The 22,693-nt window shown below is 40.8% G+C and overlaps 1 protein-coding gene and 1 pseudogene across 1 annotated transcript in view; one reads left to right on the forward strand and one right to left on the reverse strand.

Moving 5' to 3' along the window:
- Slc25a24 (solute carrier family 25 member 24) overlaps positions 1-4,576 on the forward strand; it is a 46,216-nt gene extending 41,640 nt beyond the window's left edge. The window contains exon 10 of the mRNA XM_020166937.2: positions 2,582-4,576. Within this exon, the coding sequence (XP_020022526.1) occupies positions 2,582-2,766 (185 nt within the window). The 3' untranslated portion in view covers positions 2,767-4,576. The remainder of the gene's footprint in view (positions 1-2,581) is intronic.
- An 11,283-nt stretch (positions 4,577-15,859) lies between these two features.
- LOC109688518 (BCL2/adenovirus E1B 19 kDa protein-interacting protein 3-like pseudogene) lies at positions 15,860-17,279 on the reverse strand (annotated as a pseudogene).
- Between the last annotated feature and the right edge of the window lie 5,414 nt (positions 17,280-22,693).

Below are 22,693 nucleotides of genomic sequence, written 5' to 3' on the forward strand. Positions count from 1 at the left end.
TGTTACATTTTTATTAGCGTTTATTAGTTGTCCAGGGGGGTTTCATTGTGACATTCCATATGTGCTTACAAGGTGCCTTGGATAGCTTCACCCCTCCATCATCTTCTCTCACCCACCTCCCTCCATTCTTAAGGCAATTTCAACAGGTTTCATTGTCCTGTTTTCATACGATTATACAAACTACATAAAAAAGATGTTTTGATTAAAACACTGATCAGTCAAGTGCTTTTACCACTCCACGTTCCACCGGCACAGCCAAAGGTAGTTTTGAGGTGGAATTTCTCAATCGTTTTTTTCATTATTGCCTCCCTAAGGTTTCTTTTAAGAAATTCTTTTTCTAATATCTCCCTGTACATAAAAATTTAATGCCACAGACATACCACATGTAGATGCATGATCCATATATAAACAGAGTAAGACTTTTCTTTTATTTTACTGTGTTGAATGCATGTTTAAGAGTCTAAGGTTTGGTATCTAGATGAATTTTGGTTTAGATCCATGCCCCAAATCTGGGTTTTCATTTTTTCTTCTGTGAAATAGATTCAAAGCACCTGGTACCTGTTAAATTCTGGCTGCAATTGTTGGTATTAGTGTGTCTTGGAGCTCGTCCTTTTTCTTTTGGGAGTACTTGGGTTTGAACTCAAGGCCTTGGCTTGCTAAGCAGGTGCTCTACCACTTGAGCCACTGCCCTGGAAGTTTTTGCTTTAGATATTTTTGGCACAGGGCCTTATGCTTTTGCCCCAGGCTGTCCTGAACCAAGATCCTCCTGTTTACATCTCTCTTGTAGCAGGGATGACAGGCACGTGCCACCATATCCAGCTTTTTGGTTGAAATGGAGTCTTGATAACTTCTTGCCTGGGCTGGCCTCCAACTGGCGATCCTCCCAATCTCTGACTCCCAAATAGCTGGCATTACATTACATTACAGGGGTGAGCAACTTTTGAACGCCTTACTGTGACACTGTCTCCTCCACTGGCTTTGATTACACTGTTCTCCTGGTTCTTCTGCTAGCTTGTCGGTTATTCTCTTCTTAGTATTTGCTACACTCACTCTACGAAAGCATGCATTCTGTGCTTTCCCTTTTTCTTTTTACTATTTCCCTGGTCGGTCCCACCCACTGCTATTTCTTTTAATAGTGCATTCTGGGCTTCTATAGTTCCGTCCTCAACCTGTCTTCCAAGTGTCCTTTAACCAAACTTACTTGTTGACAAATCCTTCTTGAGCCTGGCTGGGTGCTGAGCACTCTGCCAGATGCCAGGGTTAGAGCACTCAACAAACTGACTGTGGTCACTGCCACTGTGGAATTAGCGAAGTCATATTAAGTAAATAGTTGCATTAAAACACCTCCCCTTTGTTAGGGGAGCACAGGGCAAGGGCTGTGCCCTAACTCCAGCCGGGAGCTAGCAGGACACAGGCAGGTGCATAGGGTAGGAAAAAGCATCCCAGCCTGAGGAAAAGCACGTGTGGTGACACTGAGGCAGGAGCCAGGTGCACGTCGGAGGAGCTGAGAAACTTCCCTGTGTCTTCTCTCATCATAACCATTTGGGAACCTGATATGAGTATTATCCACATTCTGGTGGAGAAAGAGACATTAAAGAACTTCCACGAGGTTAGATATCTGGTAAATAGTGCAGCTAGAATTCAATCCCCAGCAGTTTGATTCAAATTGCTGCCCAGCAAGCCTCCCCTGCTCTGGTCTGCCAGATCCAGTCCAGGCCTTCACATGGCTGCCAGATTTGTCATTTCCAAAGTCAAGGTCTCATCATTTCAGACCCTCTGAGACATCTTGTAACACTTCAGTGTCTTCAGAGTAAATGCCAAAGCTCCTAGCGGGAATCCCTAAGCCTTTAGTGATGCAGCCTCAGTTTAGTTTTAGCTCCACTTCCCCACCCCTACCATGCCCCTTGCTGCATCTTGGTGCTCTGTGTGTAATAACCACGTCCACTGGTCACCGGGGTCCCCTTGCCCTGCCCTTGACTTTGTGGTGTCAGCAACACAGCCTTTTCTTTCCCTTTTTCTTACCTGTTGAATTCATTTTCAAGGCCAAGTTCCTCTATACCCTTTCCTAAGCTTCCCAGGGTCTCCCCTCACTTGCTCTATTTTCCATTTCTATTAATTTCTTTCTCTTTAGTCCTCGGATAATAAGGGAGGAGACAGACAGAGCAGCCTGGGGGAAAGTATATGACTTTAGAGTCACAGACCATGAGTTCTTGGCTCTACCACTTGCCAGCTGCATGCTTTAGGACAAGTTTCTCCATCTTTCCAAGCTTCTAATTCCTCATTTATAAAGCAGATATATTTACCTTGTAGGGTCGCATAGAAAGTCATTAACCCAGTATCAAGCAGATAGTAACCTCTCAATAAAGAACTGTTATAACTGCCATTATTATAGCCTTACAAGCAGAATCAAACACCTGTTGGAATATACTTTATCATTTCACTATATTCTAGATATTCTGATTCCTAACTGTTCATTATAATGATAAATACGCTCGAATGATTTAATTGTATAATATATATTATTATAATGAGTTTGAAACATGCATGAATATTAAAGTAGTCTTTCAAACATATTTTCTAGCCATGGTAGAAGGCGCTCCTCAGCTGAACATGGTTGGCCTTTTTCGACGAATACTTTCCAAAGAAGGACTCCCCGGACTCTACAGGGGCATCACCCCAAACTTCATGAAGGTGCTCCCGGCTGTGGGCATCAGTTATGTGGTGTATGAAAACATGAAGCAAACTTTAGGTGTCATCCAGAAATGACATGTTGAACTTTTCCCTTTAGCATGATTATTGGAATTGTCCACATGCTCTGGAGTGACTTCTAGAATTGCAACAAGATGATGGCAAAAGAAGCTGTGGTTTTAATTGTTTTTCCACAAAGGGGAAGAGCTTATCAATGATCACTTTAGACATTTGGGTTCACTTTCATATATTCAGCAATGTTGAAAATCATTGTTTTAGTAAGTTTTGGAAAAGTCATGAAATTGTACTCTATCTTTTCTGATTAGTCCTTCTGCAGATCTGTGGCCCTGAATGCTAAATTGGAAAATGTTCTTGCTTGAACTTATTTGTTTTGTGTGGTAGAATTATAAGTCACTAATCTTTCAAATGTATGCCAATTTCTTTTTACCTAAGGGTCTATTTAAAAAAAAAACAGAAAAAAATGACCAGAAAAGCAAGACTTAAATTGTTTCACATATTTTGAATGTCTTCATAGATGTCTTAAACTTGTCTTATAGAATGAGTAATAGAAAATCATTGCATTTAAAATATACTTTATAGCAGCTAAATAACTATAGGGTTTAACATCCTTATCTTTTCTTTAAGTAGAAAAGGAATGAATATAGGGACAAAATCTGTACAAAGGAACAATGAAATAATATTTATTTCAGAGCGGGTATTTTTTCATTTTGCTTGTACTGTTCCTGGTATTACAGTGATCGTCACATTATTGTTAAATTATCAACACAAGATATTTACATGAAGATTGTGTTTGTTCTACCATTGCTTTTAAGAAGAAGCGCTTTTCCCTGTATCTGTTTTGAGGAGCATCTCTCTTTTGTTTACCTATTTTTTGGATCAGATTCTGTTTTATCAGGAAGGCTTCTTGGGACTATCCTTGGTCATCCAAAATTTCTCTCCTAGTGACATCAAGTGTTCATCCGGGTGAATGACATGCCTGTTTTCCCTTCAATGCTGAATTTTTTGAACCTGCCGTTCTTAATCCAGGCAGCATCCTGAAGCTGAGAATAGCACATAGTAAGAGTAGCCTATTTTAATTGCCTACATTAAACGGAATGCCCAATTTGTAAACATATACATCCAGATTTTTCACTTGCCTCAAGTTTTAGGAACAATGTGATTGAAAGCCTGATTTATAATACTGGTGGCATTTAAAATTTTTTACTGAAGTCATTTTCATAGTCAACTATTTTCCTGATTTATGTGATTAGAACTTACAATTAGTTGAAGTTATCCTTAATACTTTTAAACTTAGCTCCTAAGTGCATTTGATTCTAGTAATTCATTGTAAAAGGCCATCATTTTCATGAATGTGTAGTGACAAAAGAGGCATTTACTTTTTTTAAACCTACTTCTTTTATCTTTTGAACCAAAGAGAAAGGACAGACTTGTGTTTGTGGAACATATTCTAAATTATAGTTTCATTTATATTACTTATGCCTGATATGTGTATCAGCATTTTTATACTACATTTGGTAAGCCAGGGACTCTATCTACAGGGTTATTTGTACTTTTGAGTAACACATAAAATGACATATTAAGTACATAATTAGTTCTTTTTTTATTCACAAAAATTACAGAAACAAATAATTGTGCCAAGATTTTTAAAATTTCAAGCTGGTGAAAGTATTCTCACTTCATTATGAATTTAAATTGTTTGCTAGTGAACATTTGTGCAGCATGAATGTGGTTTATCTGTGCATCTTCTATCTTTTGAAACAATAATTTTATATCTTTTGGAAAAAAGACCCAAGCTGAAGATAGCTTATTTCTGGCATTACTGCATATTTACTTCCCATTTATATTAAAAATATGCTTGTTTTTAAAATGACTTGTTTCCTAATTTTGAAAAGAACTTTAAATAATTTAGAAACGGACCCACTGCTGAGATCATCAATGGTTTGGAAATACTTTTTCACACCCGGCTTCAGGTGGTCATTGTAAATATTTGGCCTTTCCTCAATAGCTGTCTCATGCGTTTTGGTGTAAGATACTACTTTTTATTACATCCAAATTCCACATTTACCAAGGAGGGCTACAGCCATGGGGGTTCACAGTGTTAAGAAGAATCCAAAGCTATAGGATTGGCTCAGCCATCCTGGTGTGGGGTATGTTTATCGTGAGACTGTGGTAAACAAAATCTGAGTTTACTGGTAAGTAAATTAAAAAAAAAAAGTTATAATGCAGGTTATAAGTAAGAAAAAATTGTCTTAAAAAAATCAAACAAGACTGCAGAGAAAGTCTGCATTTCAAGTTCAGTACAACCCAGACACCAGAAACAGCGTTACTACTCTTGTTTCCCTGTCAGGAACTCTCATACACTGCTGGGGGGATGCAAATTAGTACAACCACTATGGAAAACAGTATGGGGGTGCTTCAAAAGACTAAAAACAGAACTGCCATATGCTCCAGCAATACCACTCCTAGGAATATACTGGAAGGAATATGTCAGGTTACAATAAAGACACACATGCTTATTGCAGCACTATTCTCAATAGCCAAGCTATGGAAATAGCCAAGATGCCCCACTACTAATGAATGAATTAAGGAAATGTGGTACTAATACACAATGGAATTTTACTCAGCCACAAAGAAGAATGGAATTTTGTCATTTGCAGGTGAATGGATGGAACTGGAGAGCATCATCTTAAGTGAAGTTAGCTAAGTTCAGAAAGCCAAAAGCCACATGTTTTCTCTCATCTGTGGAATATAGACCCAATAAAATGCAAGCAATATTATGTACACATACAAATATATACAGAACATGTACCCCCAAATGGGACAGGTAGAGGAGACTAGGGGAAGAGGAAAACAAAAAGTTTCGGCTTCATGCAAACAGGGGTTGTGTTAGTAGTGATTTGTTCTTTGAACTTCACATCAAGTCACATGTGAAAGAGTGGCATGGCTTCCTCATCCCCTGACAAGAGTTTGACCATCTCTTTAGTCCTCAAGGAATTTCCTTTTTAGAGAAGAACACCACAAGAGCACTGGCATTTGCGGAGGGAGCACCAGCAACTCATCTTCCCCCTCTTTGTCACAATCAGGGGAGAAGCATGGGGCACCAGATCATATGTGGGAGAACTCTAGCATGTTCTGTCTGCCCACTCTTTCCACAGAACAGAGCTGGGCTGAACAGGACAGTGCCCTTCACAGCCCACTGGAGGACGTTGTGGAAGTGCAGTAGAAAAGCATGCTGTTCGGGCATCTATGAGCCCCAGACCTTCGGCCACCGCCACTACAGTGTCATTTGCTGTGAAGACAGAAGTCCCTCAAGCCAAGGCTGCCTAAATATCATCCCACTGGCATTCACTCACTCATTTGTTCTTTGAGTATTTATTAAGCACCTACTGTGTGCCAGACAAAGCATTGAGCAAAAGACTCAGTGCCTGTTGTCATGGAGTGATGTAATGGGGAGAAGCAGACAGCAAACAGACTATGTCAGGTTGTGACAGTGCCTGGGGCAGAGCTGGGATTGCACTGTCAGTTTAAAAAACAGAAGACCCTGCCGAGAAAGTCCTAGATGGAAGAGGGCAGGGAATGGCTTCACAGGTGTATAGGAAGAGCAACCAGGCACCCATGTCTGCAGATGGAAAGGCATGGAGAGGCCAGTGGCTGGCGAGCCAGGAGGACAGAGAGCGGCACAGGGAGGTCTATTACTGGACAACTGTCTGGCTTTTGTTTTCTTTTCACTTTCTAGTTCTGCAGAAAGAACAGCTCCTTGGTGGTGTCACCTAAACAAGATTCAAACATATCTTCTCTGGGGGGCTTATTGTCAGAAGTATTGGAGAACAGCCATTCCCAGGAACCAAACATTTCCATCACAGGCAGAAGAGTTTCCTCAACACAGCTCATTCCCTGAGTAGCAAGTCTATTGGCCTCTCTTTCTCCAGAGAGAATTTTAAATCTCAATTAGCTTAGGGACCTTAAAATCTAAATAATTTCCTAAGAATCACAGAGAAGTTTAATGCTAGCAAACTAAAAAGGCTTGGGTTGTCTTCTCTTCCTTCTCTGATTGCCTTCCATCTGCCTATAGTTTGTGTATTTTGCAGTGCTGGGAGCAATCCTTTATTTATTTTTGGTTAGTTTATAGTGTCCTGTTTTGAATCCACTTGCAGGGAGTCAGATAATGATAACAAACAAGTGGTTTGTATTTTGTTACTCCTGAAAGAGGGGCTGGCCAGGAAGACTACAGCATTCTAAAGTCAGCTCATCACAGATGGCTGGTGTTCATTCCCCAGTCGGCCATGTCTTCCAGAAGTTTGAGCTCACCTCTTTACATCAGTTCTACAACAGTCTTGGCCCAAGGCTCAAGGTGGATTAGTCTGAACCCAGCTCCTATCATCAGTGTCCACTGCAGAATGCATCACTCAGCCAGCCTTTGTCACCTTGCAGGAGGTCCCCACATGCACCTTAGTGCACCACCTGGGAAGTACGAAAACATAACTTTTCCTTATTCTTTTTACATTAAGTTAATGTAACTTAAGTTACATAAGAGCTGGAAGCTCCTATGCCACTCAGTGATGAGCCAGTGAGCTGGGGTTTTGGCCCCCTGGCACTGGTCATGGTCCTCATCAGTCACTGCCAAGGGCAGATTACAGGTATGTACCACCAAGCCCAGCACTTCTGTCTTTTGGAATACCTAAGTTGTCTACAGAGCAATGTCAGGGGTACTATAGAGGTACAAAAGTCTGAGGCTGATCCTGGGCAAAAACACAACCCTATCTAGAAAAACAAAAAACTGTAAAAGCAAAACAAAGCAGGAGCGGGTCGGGGTATAGTTTAAGTGGTAGAGCACCTGCCATGGGTTGTTTGTTTTGTTTTCACATAAACCATAGATCATTCCACCTACTGAATTTCAAATCCTCCAAATTTCATTGGTATATGCCAATGTGGATTTCATGACCAGACAAGTCAATAAACAATTGTCATACTTTTGAGGATGGAGGCGTGGCTCAAGTGGTAGAGAGCCTGCCTAGCAAGCACAAGGCCCTGAGTTCAAACCCCAGTACCACCAAAAGAATAAAAAGAAGAAGAAGAAGAAAAGAAAGTTCACGCTTTTTAAGGGCTCAGGGGAAGAGGCAGGATGTGTAAAAAAGGTTAATAAACTTGGTTGTAATGTGGGAAAAAGTGATAAGAATTTGGAGTCTAGAACTGTTTCTAAATCTTTGCTAGTTTGAGGATTTTCCTTCTACAGACTCCTTTTCCCTCATTCACTTGCCCATCTTGTCCTTGAACTTTCCACTTCAGTCTGCTTCTGAGGGAACACAAACTAATGCTGCCCACCACAGATGGATCTGGACGTAGCAGCAGAAACATTTAGAGAGATGTTGCAGAAGAAAACACCCGAGGAAGCAACTAACAGAACTACATGTACAGCACAAGACCGGAGGTGGAAAGGAGTGGTACAGAGGACTGTGCCTCCAAATACATTAATATAAATTAAAATTTAAAATGTAAAGCAAACTGGAATAATGTGACAAGAAATGAAAAGAAGAAAGCCCCAACTGATGTGAGTGGCCTGGCCTGGGCTCTCTCTCTCACCTCCTCAACTTCACCTGAATGTGTCAGTCATTTTCCGAAGGCAGCCATAGACTAAAACATGGCTCACTGCATAGATCAGAACAGATGGAACGTATTCTCTGTGCAGAAATTTATGACACACTGTGTGTTACTTTAATCATTGTGTCAGGGGGTTAGTATCTTCTCATCCTGGACTTTTGCTATTTTATAGGAAAAAGCACAAAGAATACATTGATGATCACTGTAGAAACGACAAAGGATTTGTTAACTAAAACACTGAGCACTTTATGTGACACTACTTTATGAAGAAGTACCTTATACATGGTGCCACTGTGTAATTTTCATAAGTAGAAAGGAGCATTTTGTGTCCTGACCTGGAAAGTAGGTGTTTAATATTCTGCTAGGCCACCCTGATTTCAATGGAAGCTTTGGTCCATGACCAGAAACACTCTTGGTAGAAGCATTTTTAAGAAGTTTAATTGACTCCCAGTGATTATGAATATTTAGGGGGTACAGTGTGATGTTTTGATACAAGCACAGAGCATTTCTTGAAGTCTATGGGGCTCAGGCATCGATGCTATCAGTGCTAGCAATGTTAGTGGCCTCAATTTTCCACTAGGTGGCAGACTTCTCCCAGCTAGCTCCATGGACTAGGAGAGGAATACAAAGCTTTACCACTTTGCTTTCTCTCTTTGCCTTGACCTGGAAAATCACTGGGCTATCCTGGAGGCCAGATTTTCTGCATAAACCACTTTGCCTTGTTTAGAGGAGTGAAATTAGGGTCAGCCTGTCACCATTTTGGAAGAGAGGGTGACAAAGGAGGCCCTTGATGTGTAGCACTGAAGGGAAGGGCTTGTTCTTACCTTTTTAGACATTTTTCAAAACCAGAAAAATTCCACACTTCACAAGTCAACTTAGAAATGATTGAAAGAACAAATGTGACTTCATATTTGCTTTCTCTCTTTGCCTTGACCTGGAAAATCACTGGGCTATCCTGGAGGCCAGATTTTCTGCATAAACCACTTTGCCTTGTTTAGAGGAGTGAAATTAGGGTCAGCCTGTCACCATTTTGGAAGAGAGGGTGACAAAGGAGGCCCTTGATGTGTAGCACTGAAGGGAAGGGCTTGTTCTTACCTTTTTAGACATTTTTCAAAACCAGAAAAATTCCACACTTCACAAGTCAACTTAGAAATGATTGAAAGAACAAATGTGACTTCATATGCAGAGTCAAAGGTAAATATTCATTTTTGAAAATCATAACCATAGAAAATATTTTGGGATATTTGTTTTCTGGTGTGATATTTTTTCATTTGCCTAAAATAATTTGAGAAGTTCAAACTTGTAGTACAAGAGTGGTGAAATAAGAGCAAAAATAAAATAAAATAAACAAGTAATAAAACACACTACAAAATTTGGTTTTCTCCATTCCCTCTTTGGGATTTTTTTTTTTTTTTCTACAAGTGTTGTTTTCATTCATTTGCGGGTGCTCTGGTTGACATGTTTTAAAAGAAATAAAATTTGGCCTTCATAGTAACACAAGCTTATTTGGTTGTATCTCTAGAATAATAAGCATCAAAGAAAGAATTTAATAAGAAAATCAGGCAACTCAATCTTTGTATCTTTCAGATTCATCTGGACTATCCTTTAGGTCCAAGAAACAAGTAGAAATAGAAATTTCAGTCAAAGAAAAATAGGCTGTGGTAGGGAAATGTTGGGTTCTGAACTGAGGATGTGAGCCACTCTCCCCTGGGGTACCTGTGGCTGGGCTGTTTGCCCAACTCCCTCCCGATGGCAGGAACTGAGAAAGGTGCCCATGCTTGTTCTTCCCTACTCATTTCCTCCTTCCTCTCACCACTCTCCAAGAGCTGCTTTCAGGTATTCTTTACTTCCCAAATGTCTCGTTCCCTTGTCTGCTAACTTACCATTAAAAAATGGCAAAGTGGTCACCCCATGAAAATGTCTTTGGAGAAAAAATGCCAGAAACTGTAAAAAGAAAACCAAGGTGATAAAACTGACATTGTGAAATTGTTAAACTTCTCCAACCCTGCCAGAAACAAAGACAATTTTAGTTTCATCTCTTTTCAGCTCATTTCTTCCAAATTCACAGAAAAAAAAAAATCTGGGCTTAAAAAGAGCAAGCAGAGAAGGGGAGATGGAGCTGAGCCTCGTGATTTTCTGCCCGATTTTTAGGCAGAGGAAGGATATTCTTACCCACCAATCAATATTTAAAACTCATAAAACTTTTTTATCAAAGTGAGAAATCAACAATTTTGAAAGATTAAAATGGTAAATCTCATCCAAAGAGACTAGGATGTATTTCTGTAGCTTCCCACTTTGTAATTATTGTTTATTTTAGTACTTAGAATTCTTTATTTAGTGTGTGTGATACCAAAATCTACTTGACATTTAAAATCCTGATTAATAGCTAATTTTCACTAGGTTCTTTTTATTTTAAACCCTAACATAAGGCTCCCAAACCTGACTGCATGTTAGACCTCCTGGAGGAAGTTTTCTTTTTTTTTTTTGGACACAGAGTCTCACTATGTACCCCAGGTTGGCTTCAAACTCTCCTCTATCCTCCTGCTTGAGCCTCTTTACTACTAAAATTATAGGCTTGTACCACCGGGCTTGTGCCCAGCTTGGGGTGGTTTTTAAGACTTTGTACTCATACCCCTCACCAATGGAATCAGAGTTTCTGGGAGTTGGACACAGCCACCTGTACTTTTTTTAAATGCCCTCAGGTAACTCCAATGTGCAGCCAGGGTTGAGAACCAGTACAAACTGGCTTCATTCCACAATAACACAAAGGATGTTACTAATAGTTGGACTTAAAGAACTGTAAATAACGGGTAATGTTTTCCATTCCCTCCTAGGTAGAAGAGACTGACTGGACAGGAGGTTAAAAAATTACTGACTCAAGGATGACTCTAAGTTTTGACCCAAGAAAGACAGAATGATAAAGCTGCAGTTGCCTTTCATTAAGACAGGAAAATTGAGATGAATAAAAAGGGGGGTCAGATGGATGGAGAATTGAGTTTCAAATATGTGAAATTTGAGATGCTCATGAGAAATTTAGGTCACTAATTCAAGCAGGCAGTTGTGGCAATCCGGGGGGGAGTCCTAGGCTAAATGTGCACATTTTACAGTCATGGGCGTCTAGATGGCCATGAGGTCAGAGTGAGCAAAGGTAGGAAGGAAAGGAAAAGGATGAAGACCATCCCTCTAGCAGGGTGTGGGAGAGAGAGGAGGAGGAAGCAGTTAAGGTGACAAGGAGCAGTTGTGTGGAGTGGCACTCCCAAGTGAGGGGAAGACTTTCACTCTGCGGAGGCCCCCTTGGGAAGAAGAGGAGGAAAAGAAAGAAGTGAGTGACACTTTCTATGCTGACAACTTGATTTTCTGCAGTGCATTAATATCCTCAGGATAAGTAACCTAGGAAGGGAATTAGAAGTTAGAACCCTGAGTCAGAGAGAAAGGGGGGAACCCCTGAGTAAGTGTGTACTGGAGTCTAAAAGAATTTGAAGAGAAGGGTGGTGGGAATGATTGGCAAATAAATCAGGAGAGTGTTGGGCCAGGCAGAGATTTTGAGTTATAAATTTGACAGATAAACAGTTGGGGGTGGTGATTTCTAGTGACCCAGCTACCTGACATCTTTAATGAATGATGTGGAGTGACAAGGAAATTGAGAGGAACGTGTTGACAATAGGGGATGGATGGCAGGACTTTTGGTGGAGAAGGGGTTTTTGAGAGGGTATCTGTGTGTGGAATAGTCTAGAAGGGGAAGTGGATGATGGGGAGCACACATATCTCATGTGCCACCCTGGCCAGGACGAGGGATATCCTCATAGGGGATACAGGCTGATTAGGAAAAGAAGGCTGGGCTAGGGAGGGGGAGGTCATGGGGTTCAGGACAAATAAAAGTAGGAATGGGAGACAGAGTGGACCCTCCTTAGGCTCCTTCCTGCCAAGCTGGGGCATCTTGAGGCTGTACTGCAGGGGTGATTCTTTATGGCCACTGCTGGCCAGTTGTCACTGGGCAAACATCAAGAAGGTGGCTCTGGAAATTCCATCCTGGAGGAATGCCAAGGTCAACTGGTCAGTGATTTCAGTCTGAATCATTAATCCATGTTACTAAGCAAACATGGGGGCCACAGTACAGACACCAAATGTGGGAGGCCAGAGGAATCTGGAGAGCTAAATAAGAGGCCTAGTGGGACAGACATGTGACTGGGGCCCAGGAGCATCCTGGTGGCAGAGTAATGACCCACATCTTCTGTGTGGTGACTTTTTAATTCAATCCCAAAGAAGTCTAGCATGGGTGGGTGTGGTTTTTTTACTTTGAAAGGGCAGGAATAGGATGAGCGGAAGGCCTGGTTTTCAAAATGAACTGTGTAGTAAATTACTACACAATGACAAGACTGGAAAGAATGAAAGGAAATTAAACATTGTAGAGTGTAGAGGCCGTGCCTTTTAAATGAAGAATAACCAATTAAACTGTTATGTAATACCTCATTCATTAGTTATCAAATTACCTCTGCTTGTATGCACTGTTTCACTAAAGTTAATTTTTATTCCATTATAAAGGGATAAATCAAATCCAGTGAAAGGAAATCTGGCCTGTTCACTATCTAAGCAAGGGAGATCTTGAACCAAAAATCTTTTTGTGGTTTAATAGTTTTGGTTCCAACTTAATAAAGAGGAGCCCGAGGGATAAGGGAAGAGGTCAGGTTTTATCCTCCCCATTTGAAGTACATAAATAGAATAGAAAGAAGTAGTGAGATGCAGACAATTGTAAGGGAGATGAAATCAACTCAGAAAATCTCCAGTGTTTATGGGGACACACTGCACCAAGCATTCATGGTACCAATGAAACAATAATAATTAATTTTAAAAGTTTTTGTTGATGACTGCTAAGTCTATACCAGGGCTTTTGCTAGACATCAGGCACATATAAGCAATCTGTTGTTTTGTTTTTAGAGCTCAACATCTACTGGAAAGGCTGGCATAAAAAACACTCAATAAAAAGTGGAAAGTGCTATAACACGAGTTTGTTCAGTGAGCAGTGGTGTGGACAGGCCTCATAAGGGAAAGGAAAGTTTTGCTCAGTGTTTGAAGGATAAGAATTTTGCTAAACAAAAGAGGACAAATAAAGGCTGTTCTGGAGAGAAGGGGTTACATATGTAAAGATATGAGGCATGAAAGTGTGTGTTTGGGAAAATTGCAGTTGTTCTGAATGATAATCCATGGGGATCGTGGCAAAGATTTTTGTTAGAAAGATCGATTAATATCAGACATGTGCCATGCTAAAGAGTTGGCTTTCCTAAGAGAAATAGTGGCAGAGTTTAATCAAAAGTGAATGAAGTGATATACTATGGCTTTTTCTAAAGAAGGAGGGTTTGGTTGAGAGTAGATTGGAGCAGGTATAGTCCAAAGGCAGAGGTGACGCTCTCAGGCTTCAAATCTGTGTCTCCAGTGTATCAAAAGCACATTACTTAATTAGAGCTTGATAAATATTTGTTGAATGAATAAATGAATGAAGGAAAGAGGATTTCCGAGTTGGATTGATGCATGCAGGATGTTGGGAGGATCTACCTGTGGGATAGCTGTACCTCTCTTCTGGCCCTTACCAGAGGAACCAACCCATGCTTCATGACCCTGCTGCCCCATAAATGCAAAGTGTCAAGTAGGGAGACTGTGAGAAACACCAAACAGCTAGTGTCACAGTGGCCAAGGGACAAGAGTAGCTAAAAGGAAGCAGTGGCCACCCCCATCTCGTGGAGCAGAGATGTCCACAAAGGGCAGGGTCTTTGGCTTTGCTAGCACTGAGACCTCAAGAAACGTCCATGAGAAATGTTCACTGAAGTGGCAGCAGCAGGCCCCAGGTGGTGGAGGGCTGAGGGAGAAGAAAGGGAGGAAGGGAAGGAGGAAGGAGGGGATGGTTAGGGTCGACAGTCTTTGGCTGTGGAGGGAGGGGGTATCTTCTCAGGAAGGCATGATCTTGGGAGGGGCAGGGAAGATTGGTGAATTGATGAACTTGAGAAAAACCAGTAGAGGAGGGAGGTTAAACCCAGTGTCAGAAAAACAGAATTGACTTTGAACATAGATAATCAAAAAAGAGAAAATTTTTAGTTTTAGCTTTGCAGATTGATTTTTAAACGAACGAATATCTGACAGTCAGCAAGTATCAGGTGGAGGAGAGAATGCTAGACTGAAGAGCAGGGAGCCTAATTCTGGTCCCTACACTGTCACTAGCTATGTAAGTGTCACCAAGTCTTTGACTGGCTCTAAGCCTTCATCATTTCACCCAAACAAGTGAAGTTCCAAGAAATGATTCAGTGATAAAATTCTATGATTCAAGCTGTTTTAAATTTGGCAATATGAACATATAAAAACGAGACTCTTCCCCAAGTAGAATTTGCCTTGCGTGTAACTTAGGTGCTTTTGGAAGTTCTTGCTTTATTTATATTATCTCCATGAACAAGACAGATTAGTACATGAGGAAGAACACTGGAGACTTAAGAAGTAAAGTAGTATGAAAGCCATATTTCAGTGGTTAATAATCATGGTAATTTTGTTGACCTGGAGACCGCATATGTTTTCTCTATTTTGTATGTATTACTCCAGGGTATGCACTCTCGGCAGAAGGGGAACCAAAATTAAATTAGCTCCTTATCTAAAGCTTTTATATGCCCTGGTACAAACCTTTCAAGGATAATAAACTGATCGTCACCCTGTGGATGGTGAAATGATGGTTTGCATAACTATTTCCTCCTGATTTAATTGAAAATATTGAAGATAAGCACACAGATGCCAGAGACTCTGATACAGAATAACACATTTCCATTTCTCATCTCTGCAGCACTCACAGCCAATAAAGTTAAAACAGAAATTCTTGTGAAAGACAGGGATGAGGTTAGATATGTGCTGACCACTGGCTTCTGAGGTGGGTGCCATTTTCTAGGTCTTTAGGGAGATCAGAGGACAGCAGTCACCTTCCCCCCACCTCTAATTTCCTAATTCTGCCCATGACTGTCACCCTACAGGATCTGGAAAGGCCACCCAGTGTTTACCCTCTCACGCCTAGCTTCTTAGGAATTGCTGGCTTGTTATTATAGGAGCCTTATGAACAGACCTGTGTGTAGCAATCTCCATTGGCCTGTGATGGAGCTCACATATTGAACTCTGTATTTCAGATATAACTAGTCACGCGGGCTGGAAACTTGACAGCCATCCTCAGTGGCCCCTGTTCTTTCTTTTTCCATGCCCAATGTGTCATCTGCTACATTGGATTTTGACACCAACATGTGGGTCCCTCATTGCTCTAAGTACAGAGACAGCCTCCTCCTTTCCCTTCTTCCCACTTCTTCCTTTCACATCAGGGTGAGGTTCTAGAAAGCAATATTCAAGGGTCTTCCAGTTCCGGCTCTGATGCCTCTAGCATCTTCTGTCTCATCTTTTACTTTCATGTCTAGATTTCCTCCAACAGTGGAAGTTCTCTGCTTTGTCTATTTTCCTGTGCTTGCCTGTGCTGCCCTTGTCCACAGCTTTTTTATGAGCGTTTCTACATGCCCATGTCACCGTCCCTTCCAAGCTTTCACAGTGCAAGCTTGTCAGTCACCTAGAGAAGGAATCAATAATTTCAATGTCCTTTTCCTCATGTTGCATGGATTAGAAGTTTTACAAGTATTTAGAAGTTCAGTTTCATCTTCCTTCATGATTGGACCCGAGTTTCTTCAGTACAGGGCACTAGGTTTTACTTATTTTTGTATCTTAGTGTCTAGCAAGATACAAAATGTATTCAACATACATATGTCAAGTGGAATTGAATTAGTCTCATTCTTTTCTTTTTTTTTTTCAGGTTTAAAATAAGTTTTTATTGCCCAGGCTAGTTTTTGCTTGTAGCTTGCTTTTTTCTTTATTTTGTTTTCTTTTTAGTAACTATAAATTCAAGCTTAGGGAAGTTTGTCTTTGTCTTGGAAAATGAAACAAAAACTAGACAACAAAGCTTTTATAGTATCATTTGCTAACCTGATCTTGTTTGAAGAGAGAGATGGTAGTTACACAGCCAGAATAAAATTTCTACCATGAATGATACAGGACTAATTCTGGTGGTCCTAACAGAAGACAATAGCATTGTTGACAAAATTATAGTCTGCTGGTGGCATTTGGGGAAATTTCTAAACAACAGTAAAGTCTGTTAGGAAATTCTAAGGTGACTTACAGGCCAAAAGAGAATGAGGTTAGTAAAATGCCGCAACAGAGTTTGAATAAAATAATGGATTTGAGAGTTACTGGAAATGGATACGTAAAAACAGGGTGGTAAGTCAAGTTCAAATAAACTACTGTGACAGTACACCACTTCACAGGCCACGCACATTACCAGGGAGTTTTTCCTTCCCTCAGTAGGTGTGGCAAGTGTACTCAGTTGTTTTCCCATATATATGCCTAGCCCCAAAGCAAAACATGAGAAAGAAAGAGAGATGGAGTAAACACCTTCAGAAACTCTGCAGAGAAGATGCCTCCTTTCTTCACAGCTCCACTTTTTCTCATGCTCAGAGACACAGCTCCTTTGGGTGTCTGACGAGGAACTCCTTGCGTGGAATGTTTTCTGGTCTGCTGGACCAAACCAACACCCAGTCTGCACTTTTCTTCAAAGTCTCAGCTTCCTTCTCTCCTTCTACGACTTTCTTCTGACTGAGAGCTATGGTCCCTGCATCTTCTTGGGGTGAAGGGCTGTCACAGTGAGAGCTGCCCCTCAAGCTGCTCTGGCCTGACTAGAGCTGTGCATCCAGCAGCATCTTTTCCACGTCTGGGTTGTGGATGGAAGATGAGGAAGACAGGTGCTCCAGGCCCCCATGCTTCCGGCTGCCATTATCATTGCCATTGCTGCTGTTCATGGGGAGTCCACCCAATGCACTGCTGAGGCTGGCTGGAGGGGGCAAAAGCTGTTCCCCTTCCTCCCAATTGTTGCTATTGTGTAGGGTTGGTGGCGGCTTGACTAAATCAGATGACATTGTTGGGTGGCTGGAAGAACTGAGGCCACAGCAGGATCGTGTCTGGTTCTCCAGCAGCAACACAACAAGCTGAGTCCCCTGTGTGTCTCACTGTTTTCTTTACCAACTACATAACTCATCTTTTTTCACAAAGATGCTTCTAGTAGAATAGAAAACTTTTCTTTGGCTTTTCACATGTATCCTAAATAATAACAATAATAATAAATAATAGTTATTTAGTGCTTTCCAAAGACCAGGCACCAATTCTAAGAATTTTATGTTTGATAGTTCCTTTATTCTCCACATCAACCATGAGAGAAAAGTATTATCGTCCTTATTTTATAAGTGAAGAAACTTGGCTTTAGAGGTAATGCGATTTGAGGAAGGTCCTACAGCCAAAGAGAAGGGTTTAACAAGAACACCTCGTGCTTCTAGTAACCTTGCACGGACCTCTTACAGGAGTAATTACCATTTGTTGAATGTGCTTTAAGCACACAATCTCAGTTGTTTTTAAAGAAAAGTTAAAAAAATTTCACAGTGTGTGGACACTTTGTCTTGTTTAAAAGAAAGACATCCCAGCAAAAGATGTTCGACCACCCACCCCAAACCTGTTTCCCTGCCTAGAAGTCACTCCTATGAGTTTAGTGTGTCTTCCTCCAGATCTTTCTCTATGCTTTAGTCAGCTTTCTGTTGCTGTGACAAAATACTTGAGAGAATAAATGTAAAGGAGAGAGGATTTGTTTTAGCTCATGGTTTCAGTCCATGGTCACTTGGCAACAGTGCTTCTGGGCCTGTGGGGAGACAGAACATCAGGGTAGAGAGCTTGTGGAGTTGCAAAGCAGCTCCCTTCCAGGGCATAACCCCAGTGACCTTCTTCCTCTAACTAGGCCCCACCTCTTAATATTTTAACCACTTCCCGATAGCCCCATCAGCTGGAGACCAAGTCTAGCACATGGCCTTTGGGGGATGGATCCAAATGTAACAGTACAGTTGATTAAAGAAAGTGGAAGTTTACTTTCTCTCACATGATAATCTCAGGTGACCAGTGGAGAAAGGCTCTGTACACATGGCCAATCAGAGAGCCTCCTGTTTTAGCCTTGTCTGCATGGATGAAGTTAGGTCAAAGGTTGCTCCAAATCCCTCATCAGAAAGAAGAGAAATGCATGGGGGGGCTCACTCCTGGTGTTGAAAGGAATAGACCTCAGAGAGACACGCACTGCTTCTGCTGATGGGCTACTGGTGGGATACAGGCATTTCAATTTTGGTTTTTCAGTGGTATGGGAGGTTTGAACTCAGGACTTTGCACTTGCTAGGTGGGCTTTCTACTACTTGAGCTACACACCTAGCTTTTTTCTTTGCATTTAGTTATTTTTCAGGTAGGGGCTCACATTTTTTTTCCCCAGAGTTCGTCTCAGACAGTGTTCCTCCTATCTACTCTTCTGTGTAGTTGGGAGCACAGGTGTGAGTTACCATGCCTGGCCCAAATTGTAAAAAATACTAACAAATACATTTATATGCTGGAAAATTGGGCCTATAACACTGTTGTCAGCTGTAACTGAAAGTCTTCTTTTTATATATTCTCATTATTACTTCATATTATTGGATTTAAAAAATTTACCAATCAAAAGTTTGAGAAATGTCATCTTATTTTTTGTTGATTTTTTTCGTAGTGATTCTAATTCTCTCGATATATTACACACTAATCTTTTATCTTGGATATATATGCACTTGTCTTTATCTCACCCGTTAACTTGGTAGGGGTGAGTTTCTCAACCTTAGAACTATTGAAATTTTGGCCTGGATAATTCTTTAATGTGGGGGTGGAGGCTGGCTGTGCATCAAAGGACTTTTTTTTATCAGCATCCTTGGCCTCTAATAGATGTTAGTGGTAACTTCTCTTTCCGAGTTTTGGCAACCAAAAAAAATTGTCTACAGTACTGGCAAATGTTCCCTGTGGGGCAAAACTGTCCCTACTTGAGGGCTACTGCCTGACACAGAGATTAGTTCTTAGTGTAGCCAAATCAATAAGGCTTTCCTTATGATTTTGCTTTTTATGTCTTATTTAAGAAAGCCTCATTTTTATTTATTTATTTGTATTTTTTCATTCTTTTTTCCTTTTCTCCATTTTTATTAGGATATATTCATGGGGGGGGTTCATTGTGACAATTCTGAATAGCTTTACCTCATACATTGGTTACATTGCCCCTGCTTTCTCCCCCTGCAAGCCCCTTCCCAGCCCACTTAAAGCAATTGCAACAGGTTTCATCGTTCTATTTTTATATTTATGTGTGAAGCCCATCACCCATATTCTCTCACCTTCATCTCCTCCATTCACCTTCTCCCCTCCCACAGTAACCCCCCCACCACTGCACCTATTTTCCAGTCCTGTCTTTCATTAGTAATTCCAGAGTCAGTGTTCAAAGGGGTTTCTCAGTGTATCTCCTCTGAGAGTATACTTTACTCTGGTCAGTTCAACCCCTTCCATTACTCTCCTTATGCCTAAGAAAGTCTTTTTTTTTATATCTACATAATAGTACTACCTTATTTTATTTTCTTCTGATACTTTAATAGTTTATTGCTCTTAAATTTTTCAGGTCTTTAATACTCTGAAATTTATTTTTGTGTAAGATGGGAGGTGAAGATCTGAAGCAGATCCTCCCTAGATCTGCTGGCTCCGTCTGCTCCCCTAGGCTGGCCCCTCTTCCTGCCTCCTGACCATAATGGCCCTGGCAATGACCCAGGTTTTTCCCACTTTGTAAAGTCATGGTACCCAGTGCTACATTCTGAGTAGCTCTCCTGTGCGGCACTGACTGACGAGGAGAGTTGGCCACCCCTGCAGCCTAGCTCCAGGGATCCATGGAGGCTCTGAATTTCCAGTGGGTTCCTAGAGCACCCAAGAAGTGTGAGGGTGTTAAAGCCCCAGCAGGTGCACTTCTGCTACTGATAGAGAGGAAGGAAAGGGAACAGTCAGCATGTAGATGCCCTGCCTGTCCTCCTCCCACAGTATTCCAAGACACAGCAGTTTCATGTGGCCTCCCCGGAGACATCCTGTGCAACCAAGCAGTGAGCTGTGTTGGTCGCAAAGCTGTAGCCAGCTCTGTTACACAGCTGCTTCAGCCTCTTTCCCTCCTTCCCACAGTGAAGTGCCAACACACAGGTTCTTCCTCAAGCTTTGCTCTGTGATTAGAATTGTACTTTAATATTTATCTCATTTGGATAACTTAGAACCTATAAAGCTGAACACTTTTATTTCACTCAGAGGATAATTTGGGATGCAACTGAAAGCAGCAGGGTCAAGACCAGATTGAGGTAAGTGAGGAATTCACTTCAAGTGTAAACCTGGGAGAGGGGGGTATCAACAAACATAGCAATAAAATTAAATATTTTAATGAAATTCTTAAAAAAAAAAAAAACAAAAACTAATGCCCAAATTCCATCATGACCAAAATAGCAAAATTTTAAATGAAGAATCCAATCCAGTACTTGCCCTGTTGTCACTCACCTCATCTTAATTCTGACCCTGACAGGAACTTAATTAATAAAGAATTAGTGTATTACTTGACAGAAAATCCATAGGAATTAAATGGCAGGCCCCAAGCATGTCATCATCATCAGTTCAATGATGTCATCAGATTCCTTGCCTCTTCTGTCCTCCATCCTCAGTGTCAGCTTCAGCCCAGACTGGATCTCTGTGATTTCAGGAGTCACATCCAGAAGTAATCACATCCAGAGGTAAAAAGTGAGCCATTCCTCTGGATCTCATTTTCAGAATGAAGCTCTTTCTTCAAGACCCCAGTAGACCTCCTCTCATATATCAAATGGATTGCCTGTCTACCCTCCACTGATTCCTGGCCAGGAGGAGTGGGGTTCCCATGACTCATTTACCCACCAGTCCTGGCCCTGAGTGGACATAGAGCAGGGGAAATCATAGAATTTGCAGTGCCTCATGCTATGAAAATGTGGAGTGTCTTATTCAAGAATTATTAGAAATTTTAAGACGGTGGCAGCGGAGAGTTAAGCCAAGTGTGGGGAACTTCTGAGCACAGGCTGTGTGTGACTGCACAAGTCCATGAAGCTGACTCTGACATAGGGTTCCCTTCCCTGATTAAACAGAGGTTTATTAACAAGAAAGTGGAGGTGGATGTTTCTCTACTGACTTGAGGTGCACATCCATCACACATCAGATTCTTGTGTATGCATGAGTCTGTGTTCTGTGATATGGTTTACTTGTTTATTACTCTGTTAATATTATACTACTTTGTTCATGAACTGAGTTTCTTTGATAGATTGCTCAATATTCAATTAGCCTTGTACTTTTGATATAAACCCTATCTGATTTTGGTATAATATTTTCAAAAACATTAGCAGAACTCAATTTGCTAATATATTTATGTAGGGTTTTTACATCTAGATTCATAACTGAGATGGATCTATTATTTTCTTTCCTCAAATTGCTTCTGGTCAATTTTATTATACTTGTTATGCTAGCTTTGCAAAGTCTTTTTGCAAAGTTCTCTTATTTTTCTATGTTTTGAAATAGTTTATATAAAATAGGAACTATTGATTACTTAAAGTTTGGTATAATTTGGTATGAAACAATTTAAATTTGTACCTATTGGAAATAGAGTTTTGATTAATTTTATCTTATGACTGTTGCTATTGATTCAGATTTTTTGATTCTTGGGCTAACTTTGGAAAGTTATATATTACATCTTCTTTAAAAATGTCCAACCCCAATACCACCAAAAACAAAAAAAGAAGAAAGAAAATGTCCTTTGGGCTTTCCAGTATATTGGTACAAAGTTACCCTTTGTGTGTGTGTGTGTGGTGCTGGGGTTTGAATTCAGGGCCTTGTGTTTGTCAGGCAGGTGCTCTAACACTTGAACCATGGCCCCAGCCCTTCTTGTTGTATCTGTTCTTAAAATTAATGCCTCACATTTATGTCTGGGCTGGCCTGGACCACGGATCCTCCTATTTATGATTCCTGAATAGCTAGGATGATGACAGGCACACACCACCATGCCCAGCTTTTTATGTATTGAGATGGGGTCTTGCAAACTTTTTATCCAAGCTGGCTTAGAACTGTGATCTTCCTGATCTCCTCCTTCTAAGTAACTAGGATTACAGGCGTTATTCTGTCTGCCTTCTGTTATATTGCCCTGTTTGTATTTGTGCTTCATAGTCATTCTCCTCACCCGTCTCTTTCTCTCTCTCTCTCTCTCTCTCTCTCTCTCTCGCTCTCTCTCGTTGACCTTGATAAAGTTTAAGCAGCATGCAAGTCCTTTGAAAGAACCATCTTTTGCTTTATAAAGGACTACTACTTGTGATGTTCCCCCTAATAAGTTTTGGCTTTTATTTGTGTTATTTGTTTAGATGTTCTCTGGTTTTGTTTCACTGTTATTTTTCTGACTACATTAATGGAAAGCCTAGATTAC

This window comes from Castor canadensis, chromosome 12 (assembly GCF_047511655.1).
Source record: "Castor canadensis chromosome 12, mCasCan1.hap1v2, whole genome shotgun sequence".
In the NCBI taxonomy this organism is placed as follows: domain Eukaryota; kingdom Metazoa; phylum Chordata; class Mammalia; order Rodentia; family Castoridae; genus Castor; species Castor canadensis.